General features: G+C 30.8%; 1 protein-coding gene across 1 annotated transcript; it reads right to left on the reverse strand.

Moving 5' to 3' along the window:
- Positions 1 to 680: 680 nt before the first annotated feature.
- LOC111702130 (uncharacterized) lies at positions 681 to 16,417 on the reverse strand (the record flags this gene model as incomplete). The annotated part of the gene is made up of 4 exons (XM_023473709.1): positions 15,963 to 16,417; positions 15,698 to 15,768; positions 13,482 to 13,529; positions 681 to 822 (listed from the first exon to the last, which is right to left on the reverse strand). Coding segments are annotated over exons 1-4 (326 nt in total), but the record flags the coding sequence as incomplete, so codon positions are not given.
- Positions 16,418 to 18,265: the final 1,848 nt, after the last annotated feature.

Here is an 18,265-nt window from a genome sequence, read left to right on the forward strand (position 1 = left end):
TCTCTTGCAGATTTTCCGGCCTGAGAGTGTTCCCGCATTTTCTAGTTTCTGAGTAAACTGTTCTTTAATTCTTTAGCTTGTTAAATAAATACCAGGAAGTTTCCAACAGTCAATCAAGACTTTAATATGAACAAATAAGTAACTTGGTTCGATTAAATATGTGAAAAACAAACTAATAAATAAAAAATAAAAAATATCAATACGATATATCATTTCAACAGATATATGTATCTAACCAATCTTTAGAGCTAAAGAAAAGATCAGTAGAAAAAATTATTTAAGAATAATAAAGAATCATTTTCTGCTTAATAAAAACTTTATTAAAAAACTATTACAATCTCATTGTGAACTTTTTTTAAGCCATTACTTTCACATTTATTTATTTTTAACATAAGAAAAATATTTTTTATTTCGATAAAGTTCAATTTTCTGTTTTGATTTTTGAAAAACAATTTCATTGATCCAACTTTAAACTTTTTTGCGTTGATCCTACAGACAGGAAACTATTTTTGCATGCTTTAAACAACATTCTCTTAATGTCCAAGGATATCTCGGAAGTCAAAAAAGTTTCCTCCCNCCCCCCCCGACAAAAATATGTTTGCTTCAAAGCATGTTTAAAAATTCCCATTTCCATGACAGGCGGGGCGGGGCCTAATTTCTTTTTATTGTGCATGCTATACCATTCAGCAAAGAATGCATGCCGGTAACCAGCATGCCCTGTGATGCATTCCCTCCCTTTACTCACCATTTTATAATCGTCTATTTTTGAAATGGATCGAATCATAGAGTTGACCATTATCAGAGTTGGTCCATCACCAGCAACTGTACATAAACAATCTTAGCTATGTACAGTGTACGCAAAAAAAACTTTGATCTGTACATGAACAATCTTAACCCTGTACGGCGGGGCGCTATGGTTCTCGCTCTTATCTTTTGATCTTTTGTGCAAAGTAAAACCCTTAGAAAATTGTTAAAATACTTTAAACAAATAAAAAAAATATCATCCTAGAACTATTGTGGAGAATCTGGGTCTTACGTATAAGTAAATGAAATCGAGCATATGACCATGTGCACGACTACGCACATAGATAATCTTTTCATTGTACACTGATTGTACATGGTGAATCTTCTTAATAGATAAAATGTCTAAATAGACACCCGTTAACAAATTTCATATTTTACTGATTTCTTTTTTATAAAAAAAAATTCTCAAATCTTTACAATTTCTTTACAAATCTATTTTAAATTGATTGCGCAGTTGAAGCAGTTGAACCAGGTTTTCAAGAGACTCTCCATTTAAAAGAGGGGCTTGTCCAGTTCACAACGGAACCCTTAATAACCTTGTCTGTAGAAAAATTCATAACATATGCATGCTTTTTTTTTAATGAATTGAATTCAATTGTGGTTTCGCTGTAGGGTTACATGTAAATATAAACACTTTCTAGCTAAAAAAAAAAACAACAATATCTTCCAAGTTATTGGTCAGATAACGATTTATTTGAAAAGCACCCTTGTGAGTCGGACATCACTCTTTTTTAAAGTTCACTTTAAGTTACAACTACAATTCCTTAAAGATCAAGGAGAAATATAAGTTTTCAAGTTTCTAGAATGAATTCATATAATTGTCGATTTAAACTTCACTAATTCAATAAGAATATCTAAAGGTTGAAATTGAAACCAAACCTTTTCTTTTCTTTCCTCTTTCTAAGAAATGTTAAATTTTTGAATCAAGGAAATTTCATTTGTACTTCATTGTTTACATTTTCCCCGGCAAGCAAAATATAAATAAACTTGTTGGAAGGCTGTGTTTACATTACTCCTCACAAATTGCAGTACACTTTTTGTGTAGACAATTTCATATTCTATCATTTTATTTAGTTTTTGTGTTCATTTGATTAAACTTTTTTGTTCATTATCTTTCCATTTTTACCTATTTCTTTTTATATATATCCAATAATTTCCAGTCTCATTCCATTCGTATCTTTTTTCCTTAATTTTCTTTCTTTTTTTCTTTTTGGCCCCCTTACTTTTTAAGCCTTTCTTTTAGGCCCCCCCCCCCCAACATTTTCATTTATGTTCTGAACCCCCTCTTTTGTTTTTCTTTGTAATTTTAATCTTCATTTTTCTTTTCTCTTTTGCTTTGTTAATCTTTAGGACGCTTTTTATAACATTATTAGGACGCTTTTTATAGCATTATTAGGACGCTTTTTTATAACATTATTAGGAAACTTTTTTATAGCATTATTAGAACGCTTTTTTATAACATTATTAGGACGCTGTTTTATAACATTATTAGGACGCTTTTTATAGCATTATTAGGACGCTTTTTTATAGCATTATTAGAACGCTTTTTTATAGCATTATTAGGACGCCTTTTTATAACATTATAAGGACGCTTTTTATAGCATTACTAGGACGCTTTTTTATAACATTATTAGGACGCCTTTTATAGCATTATTAGGACGCTTTTTATAGCATTATTAGGACGCTTTTTTTTTAACATTGTTAGGACGCTTTTTCATAACATTATAAGGACGCTTTTTATAGCATTACTAGGACGCTTTTTTATAACATTATTAGGACGCCTTTTATAGCATTATTAGGACGCTTTTTTATAACATTATTAGGACGCTTTTTCATAACATTATAAGGACGCTTTTTTATAGCATTATTAGGACGCTTTTTATAACATTATTAGGACGCTTTTTATAGCATTATTAGGACGCTGTTTTATAACATTATTAGGACGCTTTTTATAGCATTATTAGGACGCTTTTTATAACATTATTAGGACGCTTTTTTATAACATTATTAGGACGCTTTTTATAGCATTATTAGGACGCTTTTTTATAGCATTATTAGGACACTTTTTTATAGCATTATTAGGACACTTTTTTATAACATTGTTAGGACGCTTTTTCATGACGTTATAAGGACGCTTTTTATAGCATTATTAGGACGCTTTTTTATAACAATATTAGGACACTTTTTTATAACAATATTAGGACACTTTTTTATAACAATATTAGGACACTTTTTTATAACAATATTAGGACACTTTTTTCGTTTTTAATAGGTTAACTTATGATAGTATTTTTAAGCAACCACTATTTGTTAACATTTAACATTTTAAGAATTCCCTATTAAAAAACAACTCCAATTACATCTAACTAGACATTATTGAAATGTTCTATTTTGTATTGTCTGTTGATGAGCGTTAAAACAGGCGAATCAATTTGTTTTTTGATATTGTTGTAACACGGCCTAATTAATAGCAGACTGAAATTGATCAATTAATATTTGATGCGAAATCGAGTTATTTGGCTGAAATGTGTGCGAAATATGACAAGTTACACATTTTTGAAAAGCCCTTGACCTAGATTCAAATGTAGAAAAATATTTGGAGCATTTTGTAAACATAATTGTGTTTTTTTTTCAATAAAAACTGTGTGCAAAATCCCAGTAAAGGCGCTTGTCCAAAAATATTTAGACCCCTCTCCCCTAGCTCATGCACAATAGTGTAAGGGTTAAGTTTAAAGGTTGTTGTGTTCAAAAGCTTCTAACAACTTTTCTTATAAATTGTAAATATATTGCATATATTACGTGGAAGAAAATAATTTAATGCAAGAAGAAAATAATTAATCCTGAAGCTTAATAGATTTGCCAATTCATGATAGATGAAAGAAATTATTTACCTCCACCCCATTATAGTTATTTTTGCTTTAGTGTAGCACTCTCATTTCAATAAGAAAATACGATATAAAATCTGGTCATGGTGTTTTAAAAGATCTTTGTATTAAAAAAAAATGTTAGCCACTAATTTAAAATCTATATTTTTTAACCGCTTGAAATATCTGTAGAAACATGTGTTGCTTATTCATTTTTTTTGACGTACTTGTTGATTTTTTTAAAGCCTCTTATAGCACCCTAAACCTCATTAGCTTTAGATCTTAATTTGTTTGATGGCCTTAAAAGATATTGGGCTTTGAACATGTATTGCACCTCAATAACTTTATTGTTCAGCAATGTTCAGGTTTGGGTGCGGAAAACTAATTTGTCTGTATCAGAATATTTTCAGTCATGCTTTGATCTTTCATTAAAAATCTGTCAAAAATAATGTAAGATATTCTGTATAATTTAATTTTTAGAATGAACAGATCTACAAAAAAGTATAAAACAGTAAATACAAAAACTGTATATTTGATGAATGAAAACGAGTTCTAAAGTTAAGATGTATTGGACTTTCCCCACAAATGTAGAAATAGAGTTAAGCTACATGAATAAAATTTTAAATTCTATTCACAAAATAGAAATGTAAATCTGCAAAAAGAAAGGACGGCCTTACTTAAGATTTGTACTGGTGACTAACTATCTTATATTTGAATCATATTTGAAAAATAAATGCAATTTTGTTATGGAGCCATAGCTCAATAAATGCAGTTTTGTTGTGGAGCATTAGCTCCCTAAATGCAGTTTTGTTGTGGAGCCGTAGCTAAATAAATGCAGTTTTGTTGTGGAGCCGTAGCTCAATAAATGCAGTTTTGTTGTGGAGCCGTAGCTCAATAAATGCAGTTTGTTGTGGGGCCGTAGCTCAATAAATGCAGTTTTGTTGTAGAGCCGTAGGTCAATAAATGCAGTTTTGTTGTGGAGCCTTAGCTCAATAAATGAAGTTTTTTTGTGGAGCCATAGCTCAAGAAATGCAGTTTTGTTGTGGAGCCGTAGCTCCATAAATGCAGTTTTGTTGTGAAGCCGTAGCTCCTTAAATGCAGTTTTGTTGTGGAGCCGTAGCTCCATAAAATCAGTTTTGTTGTGGAGCCGTAGCTCCATAAATGAAGTTTTGTTGTGGAGCCATAGCTCAAGAAATGAAGTTTTGTTGTGGAGCCGTAGCTCCATAAATGCAGTTTTGTTGTGAAGCCGTAGCTCCATAAATGCAGTTTTGTTGTGGAGCCGTAGCTCCATAAATGTCAAATATAAATACATAATGAATATTCTTCAAATAATAGGAATTTGAAATTTCATTTTAAAGTTTAAATTTTCCCGAACTTTTTTGGATCCATAACTAGTTTTTGGATACATAACTAGTTTTTGGATCCATAACTAGTTTTTGGATCCATAACTAGTTTTTGGATCCATAACTAGTTTTTGGATCCATAACTAGTTTTTGGATCCATAACTAGTTTTTGGATCCATAACTAGTTTTTGGATCCATAACTAGTTTTTATAGAACTGTCCTTGTATTTTCAAGTGATTCAAGCCTTTATCTGATCAATAATTAAAAAGATATTGTCGTTATTCTACTTTAAAAAAATGAGATGGTTTATTAGAACTTCCTCCATTGTTTCTTTGCAGAAATCTGCAAGACACTTTTAAGGAATCGGATATATGCCGGAATAGAACTGAAGGGTCACTTTAAATTACGTAAACAGTCCCGTAAAGCCTATATCCCTCCCAGAGGGTAAATGAGGGGGTTCTGGAAGGGTGAAAGAGGGGTCTGAGAGGGTAAATGAGGGGGGTCTGGAAGGGTAAAAGAGGGGGTTTGAGAGAGTAAGCTAGGGTAAAAGAGAGGTCTAGGAAGGTTACGAGGGTGTCTGAGATTGAATATGAAAAACGAATGGAGGGTTATCTTCGTGATGGGAACGAAAGTGGCGAAATGGAATTAAAAGTGGCTAGATGGGATTGAAATTGATGGGATGGGATTGAAAATGCCGAGATGGGGGGGGTAGGATGCCGGGGAAACAGAATAAGGGTGGAGCGGGAAAAGAATAGAATTTTCGGGATGGGATTGAAACCGACGGGATGGGATTTCCAAACTGGCGGGAAAAGAATGATATAAGCGAGGGTTTATTTGTTTCATTGTTGAATTTAAATACTCTTAAAAATAACTTAATAAAATAAATAACATTGCACTGAAGTTGTTTGTAAATATCATATTTGTCTTGCAATTTAGTTTTTATATTTGTGCACTGTGCAGGACAGGCGCTGACTCAGTTAAAAATTCTATCTTTGGAGAAAACTGAATTTTAAATTTCAGACTCTAGAGTTTTAGAGTAAACTGTTTTTGTAGGAGAAATTGTTTAATATTCCATATCTATATAAACAAAACAAGACATTCGTATATATATTCCCTCTGGTCGGCTGGACCGGATGGGCTGATTTTTTTGTGGACACTCATGGGTAGCCTGGAGGTGACATATGCAAAAAAAAACTCGAATTTAAGAGAAAAAAAAATTCTTTTTTTCTTTTCACAGGCGAAGCCGAGCCCTTCAGCTTGTATTCCATATACTTAAGTATTATCATTAAGCATATACCATTTGATTGAAATTAATAAAGAATTGTTAAAATATCTTTTTTCTAAATTATTTGGTTCTTTTCAATAGCTGTTTTACATATGTAAATCAGCATAAAAATATATATATCGATTATCGATTATTTTTGCACTAAAATAAAACAACACAGAAATTTTGATTATTTTTTAAATTATTAAAAACCATGGTTAACTCTCAGCGGCATTAAAGTCCATGGTTAACTCTTGGACGCATTTAAATCCATGGTTAAAACTCTCAGAAGTAATTAAGTCCATGGTAAACTCTCAGACGCATTTAAATTCAAGGTTAATGCTCAGAAGCAATTAAGTCCATGGTTAACTCGCAGAGGCATTTAAGTCCATGATGGTTAACTCTCAGAGACATTTAAGTCCATTATTAACTTCAAGAGTTAAAGTTTAGTTTCATCTTAAACCATGACTCCTGTAAATTGTTTGAAGAAACTTTAACAAAATGAAAGATCTTTCGAATTCTTTTGAAAACACTTCAATTTTTACCCCGGGACACTGGCTTTTCATTTTTTTATTTATAATTATTAAGAGTATGTGTATTGTGTATCTTTCTTTAAATCATTTACTTGTTAGCGTATTTCCAGGATATTCTTTAAATCATTCAATTAAAAAGTTTCTATTGTTCATATCGAGTTTGGCTTGTTTGAATGCAGTGCTATATTAACCAAAATTTTTAACCTCAGCCATTGTCTTATTAAAACATCTCAAAGCTATTTTAGAGATCCTTATTCTAATTAGGTTTAAAGATAGAAATATAACTGAAATATGTCTCGAGCGCTACAAGGAGAGTGGAGACTGTAAAATACAAGAATCAACAATGAAATGTTGATAAATATATTATGAATCTAATGAGTAATAATTTTTCATAGTTTTGTATATTTTTGTAAAACTATATCTTAAAAAATCTTCATTTCGCCATTTAAACATGTTGCTATGTTTATTTCTTTATTGTGTTAAAACATCTTTTTGAAATAATGATTAATAAAGTTTTCTTGACTTTTGAGCTTGTCTCTCAGTATATCATAATCATGTTGGATAAAAAGTTTCAAGTTGACGTGGAAAAGTTTAAATTGTTTATTTATTCATAAACTGTTTGGCTCTGTCACAAATCTTTTATACAAAATAACTTTCTTATTCTAGACTCATTCTGTTTCTTGACTTTTTCGTGAACTTTAAAAATATAAAATTTTAAAAATATTGTAAAAAAATAATTATGTGTTTATAACTGCATCAGACAAATGGTTGTATCACGTTTATTTCTACATAAATTAATCTTTCATTATATATCAATATTATATATCAATATTATATATCAATATTATATATCAATATTATATATCAATATTATATATCAATTTATCTGTCTCATTCGTGATATTTTTGGGAAAACGATCCAAAACCATGACGTACCTTGTATTTTACAGTACAGTACATTACAGTACAGTACAGGATAGTATGCATAGTACAGTACAGTACAATACAGTACAGTACAGGATAGTATGCATAGTACAGTACCGTACAGCACAGTACCGTACAGCACAGTACCGTACAGCACAGTACCGTACAGTACAGTACAGTACATTACAGTACAGGATAGTATGCATAGTACAGTACAGTACAGTACAGTACAGGAAAGGATCTTTAGTACAGAACAGTACAGTACAGTACAGGAAAGAACAATACATTACAGTACCATACAGTACAGAACAGTACAGTGATTGTGATTATGCTTGTAAAATGCATTTCAAATTTCAAAATTTATTTTATTTTTCATAATTTGGAATGATAATAAATTGAATTTGACCACAAATTCAAATTTTCTAATCTCAATATCTTTTTAACCTGATGATCTTTGATATTTCAAACTTAGAATATCTGATTTAACAGAATTCATAGTTTAAAATATCCAAGACCTACGGCATTGAATTTATTTTTAAAAAATCTTGATTCTTGATTTCTGAATTTATTTTTACCGGTTCTTTTTTGTTTACCGGTTATCTACAAGTCTGTTGATATATATGAATAGAAAAGTAGTGTAAANCAGGGATGAAATAGGAAATGATGATTAGTAAGATAAAAGAAAAAGAGATAAATACTAAACTGCAAACTAGACAGATGGAGAAGGTAGAATTAATGCGATATTACTGGAACATATTTGTGACCTCGTAGCTCCTCTTGTTTTCATTTTACATACATTACTGGTACACCTTTGTGACCTTGTAGCTCCTCTTGTTTTCATTTCACGTACAAGTATTAGAAAACAAATTTATCTGGTTAAATGTTAGAAATTTGAATATTTTCAATTTTCTTCAGTTTAGCAGGACAAATAGTTAGTTTATGCATTGGTTCGGTTAAAATACTGAAGACAGAAGCAAATATTGAGATACTTTTTTATTAGAATGAATTGCCCCTAACCCACCCCACCTTTCTCTAAGCCGGAAATTAAAGACAGTATCGATGATTAAAACTCCCAAGCTTCCTTTTAGGGCCGGGTCTATATTCTTGCCTAGATTTATAATTTAACAAATCAGAAAATAAAAGTGAATGTAAAGAAACCGCATGAAATAATAATAAAAAATATTGATATCTGCAAAACTGCCTGACCCCATTCATGAAACCGGGTTTCCAAAACTGGGTTTCATTACTTTACTCTGTACCAAGGTTATAATGCAAGGAAAGTTATTTCGGAGGTGTGCGCATATTTTGTACTGCAGTGTACTGTCTCTGGGCGGTAATGTAAACACAAGACGTATAATGTGGAAGCCTGTCATAGGATCCATCTTTAACATAAAAAAATCAATGAAATATTCTGGTCATAGGAAACTATTATGTGAATTATCAAAATTATCAAAATTTAATGCTTTTAACCTCCTCGGATACTAAACGAACACTGATGCATCTATTCTTGTTTACAAATTCCGCCCAGAGAGAACTGGTTTCAATATGTACGCAGAGTATACGCAACTGCAATTAACTTTCCTTGCATTAGTACCTTGCTCTGTACACTGCATATAGTACAAGAAATATAACACTTTTTTCCAATTAACGGAATTCAGTCTTTGCCACGAACTCGAATTTAATACTCCTTAAACATTTGGAACCTGATGGCGTAAACCTTTTCTCATTTCAAACTTTGATTATTTGATAAAACAGAATTCATAGTTTGAATTATCAAAAATCAGTAAATCAGCAAAGACTCAATTCCCTTATCATCAAATGTAATAGAAAATAGTGAAATTTCTGAAGCAACACGTTTGCAAAAAGATGGAATGTTTATACGGATGGGATATCGATATACCATAATTAATTCATGAATCGATTCATGAGGCTTCTCTTTCTTCTCGGCCGCGGTGATTATCTTTATTATAAAGCGAATTTTATATCAAATTTTCTATGTAAAAATCATTCTCTGCACCACTGTAAACTTTGGTTTATTTCAAGAACCGTACAGTACAGTACAATAACAGACTATGTAAGGTAAACCGGAACAGTACGCCAAACGAATTATCTCCTTCCTCTGCACTCTGTTATTAGAAGAAACGAAAATACGACCAGAATGTTAGGTAAGTTCGGGACATATTTTTAATATTCTCTTCAGTATTTCTCACAAAATGGTTGTAATTTCTAAACGTTTTCGATATGTCAATATTACGAAAAACTGGGTGGAAAAAACTTTGCTTAACTAGAAACTGTTTTAAATATTTTGGAGACAAATTCCGTTAAATCATCTTTCCAGAATTGAAAATCCGACAGAATTTAGAATAGTTCCATGACGATTCCTCACTAATTCATCCTAAACCTTTTATTTTTTGCAAATATTCTCTTTAAAGGGACTGTAGAGTGTAGATACCATAGATAAAAAATAAACATAGATAGCTTATGTACGCAAAATCACCAAGAATTGTACAGTCCGCGAGCTCATACTTCTAGGGGTCAAAGTGTACTTCAATGATAAGCGGGATGGTTTAGTGTTTTAATGGATTTCATAATAGAGTGTAAAATAACTCCGGGAATGGAACTATTTGAACAACAATATTTCACTGAGCAATATATCATATTGACGAGAACTGAAGAAGGGCATGAGAAGGACTAAACTAACATAAATTTCTCTCTACAGAACTCATGTACACCACAAGTACTCAATGGCATAAGAACAGCCAATGTTCACAACCGACCTAGGTAATCTATATAATAGGAATATCTTTAAAACATCTCTGTACATTTATATCTTTCAAGATGAAAAATGTCGTCTTTTGCGCAATCTATCTTTATCCATGATAGATGCAATATCAAGACACTATTCATTTGTATAATGGCATGTCCGATTCACAAGCTTCTGAGACAATATGGAGGGGAATTTCAGATTAAACTCTTAAATTACAATATCGTTTACAACATTGTTTAGATAAATGAGATTGAGAATATATCTCAATAAGTGAAATGTCATATGTCAATACGTCTTTATGTCAATACGTCTTTCCCTTTTCAAATGGCGAACGTCCCTAGTGCCCAAGTACATATATTCTTCTTACCTCTCTTTCTTCATGTATTGGACAAGAACCACTGTCTTTTGCAAACTCAATAAACTACAAACTTTTTGTCATTTAAACTTTGGGAATGGATGTCCGGGAAGGGGGGTATATATATCTGTACTTAATTAATCCAATTTATACCAGTGCAAGTCTATGATAATTCTAATTATTGACCTCTCCTTAAAAATATGTTTTTTTCTTCATTTTTTTCATGAATTAATGAAGAGAGGGCAAAAACGATGATAAGGTGTGCTAGAGGGCAAGAAATAATTCACTTTAGAAACAGCAAACGTCTTAAAGATTTGATTTGGAGGACACTGTAAATCAGCTGATCGCCTTAAAATGGCGCCAAAACATTTTTAAATCGCGTTTGGTGTTTTCAAAATGGTGACAAGTATATGTAAAAGTCTAGAAGTAAATTATTCTACAGGTTTATTTTCCTAAAGAACTAAGTATATACATATATTTTTATATATATATAAAACTGAGAAATTTAGCCATTCAAAAAAGTAACTTTTTTGGACCAATTTCAGAGGATCGTTTATACAGCAAGTCTTACCATTTTTACGTCATCAATTCTTGAAATTGTTCGCAAGTATATATTCACTGCAATCAAGGCTGGACCTTCTGTAAGTTTACATTTTTCATATTTGGTATTTTAATATTAGCCTTCAAGGGACTGTTATTTCAAGTTTATACCCATCATCTGCGTAACGATGTCAATGCCCGATTCAAAACTGTACCTTTGAAACCTTTATCTGATCTAAGGATAAGGAAGATATTCACGTTTTTCTAAACTAAAACTGTTAAATTCTGTTTTCCTGCAGTTTGAATGCTCAAATAAATGTTACAGAGAAACCGCAATAAAAAATAATTAGTTTTTTAAATAATAAACATTAATTTTTTATTTATACTTGATCAGACAAAGCTGTAAAGGGAACCGTTGTAAATCAGGCATTGCCATCTTTGCCTGGAGGGTCACTTGAAATTACGCTTACAGACCCTCATTACCACTCTTACTTCTCCGCGCCATACTAGTATAGTGAGCAGATTTATTTAGAAACATTTTATAATGCTCAGGTCGGAGCTTGAATTATTCAACAGTATTAGAGAACTAAATTTCGAAGGATCAAATAAAATCAAAAGAATGAAAAAGAAAATAGAAAATAGAAAATAAAAAAATTGAATAGATTATACATAAAAGAATAAAAAGAAAAAATTTAATTTAATGTTAAATGTAAAATGAATTGAAAAAAATTATGTTAAAAAATAATCAAAAATAATCGAGTTAGAGTGAAAGTTTAAAAATAGAATCAATAAGATGGAATGGGTTGAATTTAATATAATAGATAGAATAGAATAGAAAAAAATAGAACAGAACAGAATAGAATAGAATAGAATAGAATAGAATAGAATAGAATAGAATAGAATATAATATAATAGAATAGAATAGAATAGAATTGAATATAATATAATAGAATAGAATAGAATAGCATAGAATAGAATAGAAATTAACTGAATGAAAAAGAATAGAGATTAAAGTTAAAAATTTAAGGTAAGAGGTCTTAACTAATTTTTTACAATCAGGAATTCTTTAGTTAATTTAATTTTTAACTGCATGTGACCGGCTCAGAGTGCACTGAAAAATGTGGTTTTGATGTATTTTTTTGTATTCCCCCTTTTTCTATATCCGTAGTTTTATATTATTACTGCAGACTGTTTATAGAGTTCTGAACTTGCCCCAAAAAACTCTAATAAATAGAGTTGTTAAAAGTTTAATGGAACACTAAGTAGAATTCTAGTTTTATAATAAATCTTTTACCTTCTCTAAACTCTTGTTCAGAGAAAAGAACTTTTGAAAGGAAAGACTAAGCTATACTCTATATATTTAAAATTTTTCATCCATAAGAGATCAGTAAAACTTCCTGCCAGAATAAAACGAGTTTAACTAGTTCGTCATTCTATTCAAAAGTCCTTATGGCGTTGGTCTCTTAAATTTCATAAAAAAACATATTTTGGAGAAAATAAAAGTGTTTAAATTGTCGTAGATACAATACAATAAAATAGTTGTATAACTAGAGAATTTGGGTTTATATTGGTTTTAAAGTTTTTTTTAAGATTTGAGGTAAAGTTTATTTTTACATTGTACAGTACATCAGTAAGATGTAAGTTAGTTTATCAGATATTTTATGTACAAAGTACAGCAGAGTTAAGTACTTTGTATAATAATCTGTACGCCAAGTGTACATGTAAATTAATATGTATGCTTCAGCAAGATTAGCTCGCGTAAACTTTATCAAAAGATCAAGTTTCATAAAGTCAAATTAAGTTTCAACTGCGCAATTAATTTTAGATAAAATATTCAAATTTTCTTTTTTATACAGTGTGCCACATAAACTGTAGAATCGGAAGACGATGTTTAAACAATCTTCTGAGTATTGTTTTGATGGTTTAACACTGGTTTAAAGTCAACTGTGCGCACATCACAATTTCTGTTTTTTATGTCATTGGGCTATTAAAAAGTATTACTTGAGTCTAAAAGTCGTCTTCCATTTCCATAGTTTATGAGTTTCACTGTAATATTTTTCTAGTAAAAACATTTTTAACACATTTACCTGTATAATTTCTACCCGAAGGACGGATCCGCTTGTCGTAACCTTTCCCTAAAATCCAGAATTTGAAAACTTTTTATAAATATTTTACAAAAAGTGTTTAGAAATGGTTTGAAAAGAAGAAGGGGAGAGAAAAATGAATATTTATGAATAATAACCAAAATATTTCCCCCAATATTGGTCTTCGATAAAATAATATAAGTATAAAATAATTCAGGAGAGAAACTGTTAGAGAAATGTTTTATAATATCTTAAAGGGACTGTAAATGATAAAGTTCCATGTTTCTGTTTTTATAATTGCTTATTTTTATCTTAGGGTTGACTTGCCCTTTTCTTGCTTTAGAAACAATGGAGTAATCATCATAATAAAAGGCTTTTCAAGCCGAAAAAAACATTGTCCAGATTATTCATCAGATCAAGGTTTTAACAGAACCGTGTGAATAATTTAGTTATAAGGGAACCTAGGAATGTCGGCAGTAAAAGTAAATAAAGTTTTATTTTTATTCTCATATAAAATGCTGTCATCTCTAATGGGAGGTAATTTACAGAAAGAAAAACAAACATCTCTCTCCATATACATGTAAAGATTATTTTATTTTAGTTTGAAATAATGGATGTTATAAATATAACTTTTTTAGATGATGATGCTGTGAGAAAAACTGGTTTTAAATGATTATAACTACTGTAAATTGAACATTACAGAAGTTAAGAGGTTGCATGAGGTCGTATCAGGAACGCAATTGTTTAAAATTATGATTTTATTGAGTTGACCCACAATTAACTCGCTTCCCATCTGTAACTTCTACATAACACCTGTATTTCAGCAACTATGAGTTAAAATATCCTCGTTTTCTATTTTATAATGTTTAGAATTCAACACTTTAATTTCTACAGAATAAAATTGCAGAGAACCCACAATTGAAAACTATACATTTTTCAGACAGAAGAACAAGAAAATCTTCATGATTTTTTTGTATTATGGCGTACCATTGTGAATCAGTCATGCCCCAATTTAAAGGGAGTGTTCGCGAAAAACGAAATGGGGTATAGGCTTACGGGGAAAAACGCTTTTGATCGCTACTAATCGATCTTCTATCAGTTGCGTCTATAAGGAGAAAATTGTTAAAAAGCTACAGATCTATTTTTAAAAAGCCCTTGAAAAATGGATGTAGAAAGAAGTGTCACATCTTGATATTTGATTAAAACAGAAAAAAAGCATATTTTTACATTTTTTATAGGTTTTTATGGCATTTTTTTCAACCCTCACTTGCACCCTGCAAACTAATTCAGTTTTCGGTCTAATTTTTTTTCAATGAGCTGACCTTCAAAAATTTGGCTAGGAACATACATTTCAACCCTATACCCATTCTCAAATGTCTTTTTCTATGGGGAGGGGGGCGTGGGCGTGTGACGCCCCCCCCCAGACTGTACATAGATTGAGACCCCCAGCCTTAAAAGGAATAGAATTTTCTTAAAGTTGATCTGACAACGGGACAAACAACCAACTCTAAAAAAAACCTGGATATGATGGACAGTGAAGAGTGCATGGAAAAGAGTAAAAATACCTCTTTTCATAAAAAATAATGGGATTATTTTTAACATGAACGACTGGGGAATATTTCACCGAAGGGGGAAATATTTTTTCAACATAGAGCTTAGATTAAACGAAACTCGGTGTTAACTAACAAATTTAAGGATTTAAGTTTACTTCCGATGATAACCGGGAAATACGGGACAATACAGGACAATAAAGTGTTCAGGCGGGACAATAAAGTAGGAAAATCCATTAATCTGAGAATGGTAAGACGACATTTAATATGTATTTTTTATGTATTTGACATTGCTATAGAGCAAATATGCTTACCAGTAGCTGAAAAATCAGCTTAAGTAAAATGGATCTGAGTGCACTGCACAATTTCTATGTTTCATTTTTTTGAAATATCTAATATCATAATTTCAGTCTAACAGTCGTCTTCATATTCCATAGTTTTATGGGTCTCGATAAATGTACAATAAGCTTTTTCCACAGACTCGAGAAATATGAAAAAGTATTATTTTTTTTGCAAATGATAAGCTACTAACATTTCCCCCACAAGCTAGGAATAATTTAACAAACAGAAACTGTTCCAAGAATATTTAGTTTATTTTGTAGATTTGTAGATTTGAAGATTTGTTTAAAGAATTTCTAAAATTTCTATGAATTTGAAGTTTTAAAATTCCTAGAATATCGTCCAGGATCTGCTTTTCTATCTGTCGATAGTTCTCCTTGCCCCGTAAACTTTGTCGAGACCTAGATTATTATTATTATTATTATTATTATTATTATTATTATTAATATTATTACTATTATTATTATTATTATTATTATTATTATTATTATTGATTATTATTATTGTTATTATTACTATTATTATTATTATTATTATTATTATTATTATTATTATCATCATTATTATTATTATTATTATTATTATTTCTACTTACAACACATGAATATTTAAACTTGAGAGTAAAAGTGTCAGCTTTATTAGAACTCTGATCGAATCCATTTTGTTCACTTTCTTTTTCTTTCACTTATGTACAGATTTTACTGCATTTATGTACACTGCATGTACACCATTGATTTGTTTGCACTGAAACTGTTCTATAATGTACAGCTTTGCGGCGCCATCATCATTGTACACTCTGAACTGTACACTGTACACTCTGAACTGTACACTGTACACTCTGAACTGTACACTGTACACTCTGAACTGTACACTGTACACTGTGCAAGGTAGAGATTAGTACATTGTTTAGTGAAGTAATGTCCACAACTCTTTAGATTAGAAAAGTTAATAAGAAAACTTTAACTTGGGAAGTATTGATCTTCTTTCATCATTTAGAATCATTCCACACTTTTAGTCTAACCACACTCCGTTAATAGTTAATAGCGCTCTCTATCTGAAAATGAACATTATACTTTAAAATATTGAGAAACAATTATTTCAGTTTTTTGGCTTAAAGGAAGAGTTCCCGAAAAATGGAGTATGAAATGTGTAACATTTCTCATCTTGTTTACTCTCATAAAGTATTAAAAGGGCCTGTAAACGTAAAATTAAGTGACCCTAAATTTATAGAAAAGCATATGTACGATTCACAACGGTACCGTTAAAAGATCAATAATATTCGAAAGGAATGAAAAATTTACATACTCAAATACCCCCCTTGCACCCACTTAATTAACCCTTTTCCCCCATTCACCCCACTTAACAACCCCCTTATCCCCTTTTCCCCTTATATGACCAACCTCATTTACCCCTTTAACAACTTTTCCCTTTTATTCCCTTAACCCTTCCGATTCTTACCTAATACCTACCCCTTAAACATATAATAAATACAGAGGATCATAGTAATCTAGATAAATTACGTTGTACATTGTCCGCAGATCTAAATGTGCTCAGTAGTAAATACGCAAACCATGCATTGCGATTAACCTAACCTTGATATATATATATATATAACTTTGTCGAACCCATTTTGTGATCAGTTTAACTACGCTATATATAACGACGCATAACTTGTAATTATGTATGTTAAAACTCAATCTTTTGACATTGATAGTAAAGAGAAAATGATTTGAGCCTGGTAAAGCGGTTAGATTAGATTTATCTGCTCTCATATTTTCATATTTTCACATTTATGCAAAAATAGAAAATTTATGTCAGTTCATGACACTTTGTGTCATTTTAACTCTACACAGGGTTAGAATAAAATAGAATAAATTCAAAAGAAGATAAATGCTCTAATTTTTTTTTAAATGAACAAAAAACTCTTCAGAAATTCACAAATAGACTTTTTAAGCTAAAAACGACGACTTCAAAATATTAAGTTTTAAAGTTCCCGTTGAGAATTTGATATGGGGAGTCCATTCTTGCATACAGTTAGAACCAGAAAATTGTTGAATAGAAAGACGACATAAATATTGATGCGTATTTTATCTTGCTTCAAAGCAAATATTAAGAAGATTAAATCACGTTTCAATGTGAAATGATCTATGTACAGAAAGACAGTACACTGCATAATTGATGTGTCTCATGTTCCGAACACTAATTTGAATTATAACTTGAGCCTAGAAATCGTCTTCTTGTTCCACAATTTTCTGGTTATCACTGTACCTCTTGATTAAAGGGCCTGTATACGAAATTATAGAGTGTCATTTCCGATTTACGGTTTACGGTTTATGGTATACGGTTTACGGTATACGGTTTACGGTTTACAGTTTACGGTTCACGGTTCACGGTTTACGGTTTACAGTTTACAGTATACAGTTTACAGTTTACGGTTTACGGTTTACGGTTTACGGTTTACGGTTTACGGTTTACGGTTTACGGTTTACGGTTTACGGTTTACGGTTTACAGTTTACGGTACTCTTTTTACCTTTGTCAGAACAAGAATGAATAAGATATACTTGTTTTCTTTCTTAAATTGAATTTCAGATTTCTGCTTTGGGAACAAAGGAGGTAATTGTGAGAATTCAACATTTTAAATGCTAGAAAAACGACAATATCCTGAAAGATATTGATCAGGTTTACAGAGTATCGTTTAAAGGCCTCTTTGTAAATGGAGGATCGCTTAATATTACGACGCCAGTTCCTTTAATATTTTTGTTTCTTGTTTTTTTATGTTTTTGTCGACATCTGTAAGACAAGTTGGCTCTAGGGTGTCTTGTGTAGACAGGTTTGAATATATAAGTAGATTAGATTTAATATATGTAGATATATATGTATATATATATATATATATA

This window comes from Eurytemora carolleeae, unplaced genomic scaffold, assembly GCF_000591075.1.
Source record: "Eurytemora carolleeae unplaced genomic scaffold, Eaff_2.0 scaffold475, whole genome shotgun sequence".
In the NCBI taxonomy this organism is placed as follows: Eukaryota; Metazoa; Arthropoda; class Copepoda; order Calanoida; family Temoridae; genus Eurytemora; species Eurytemora carolleeae.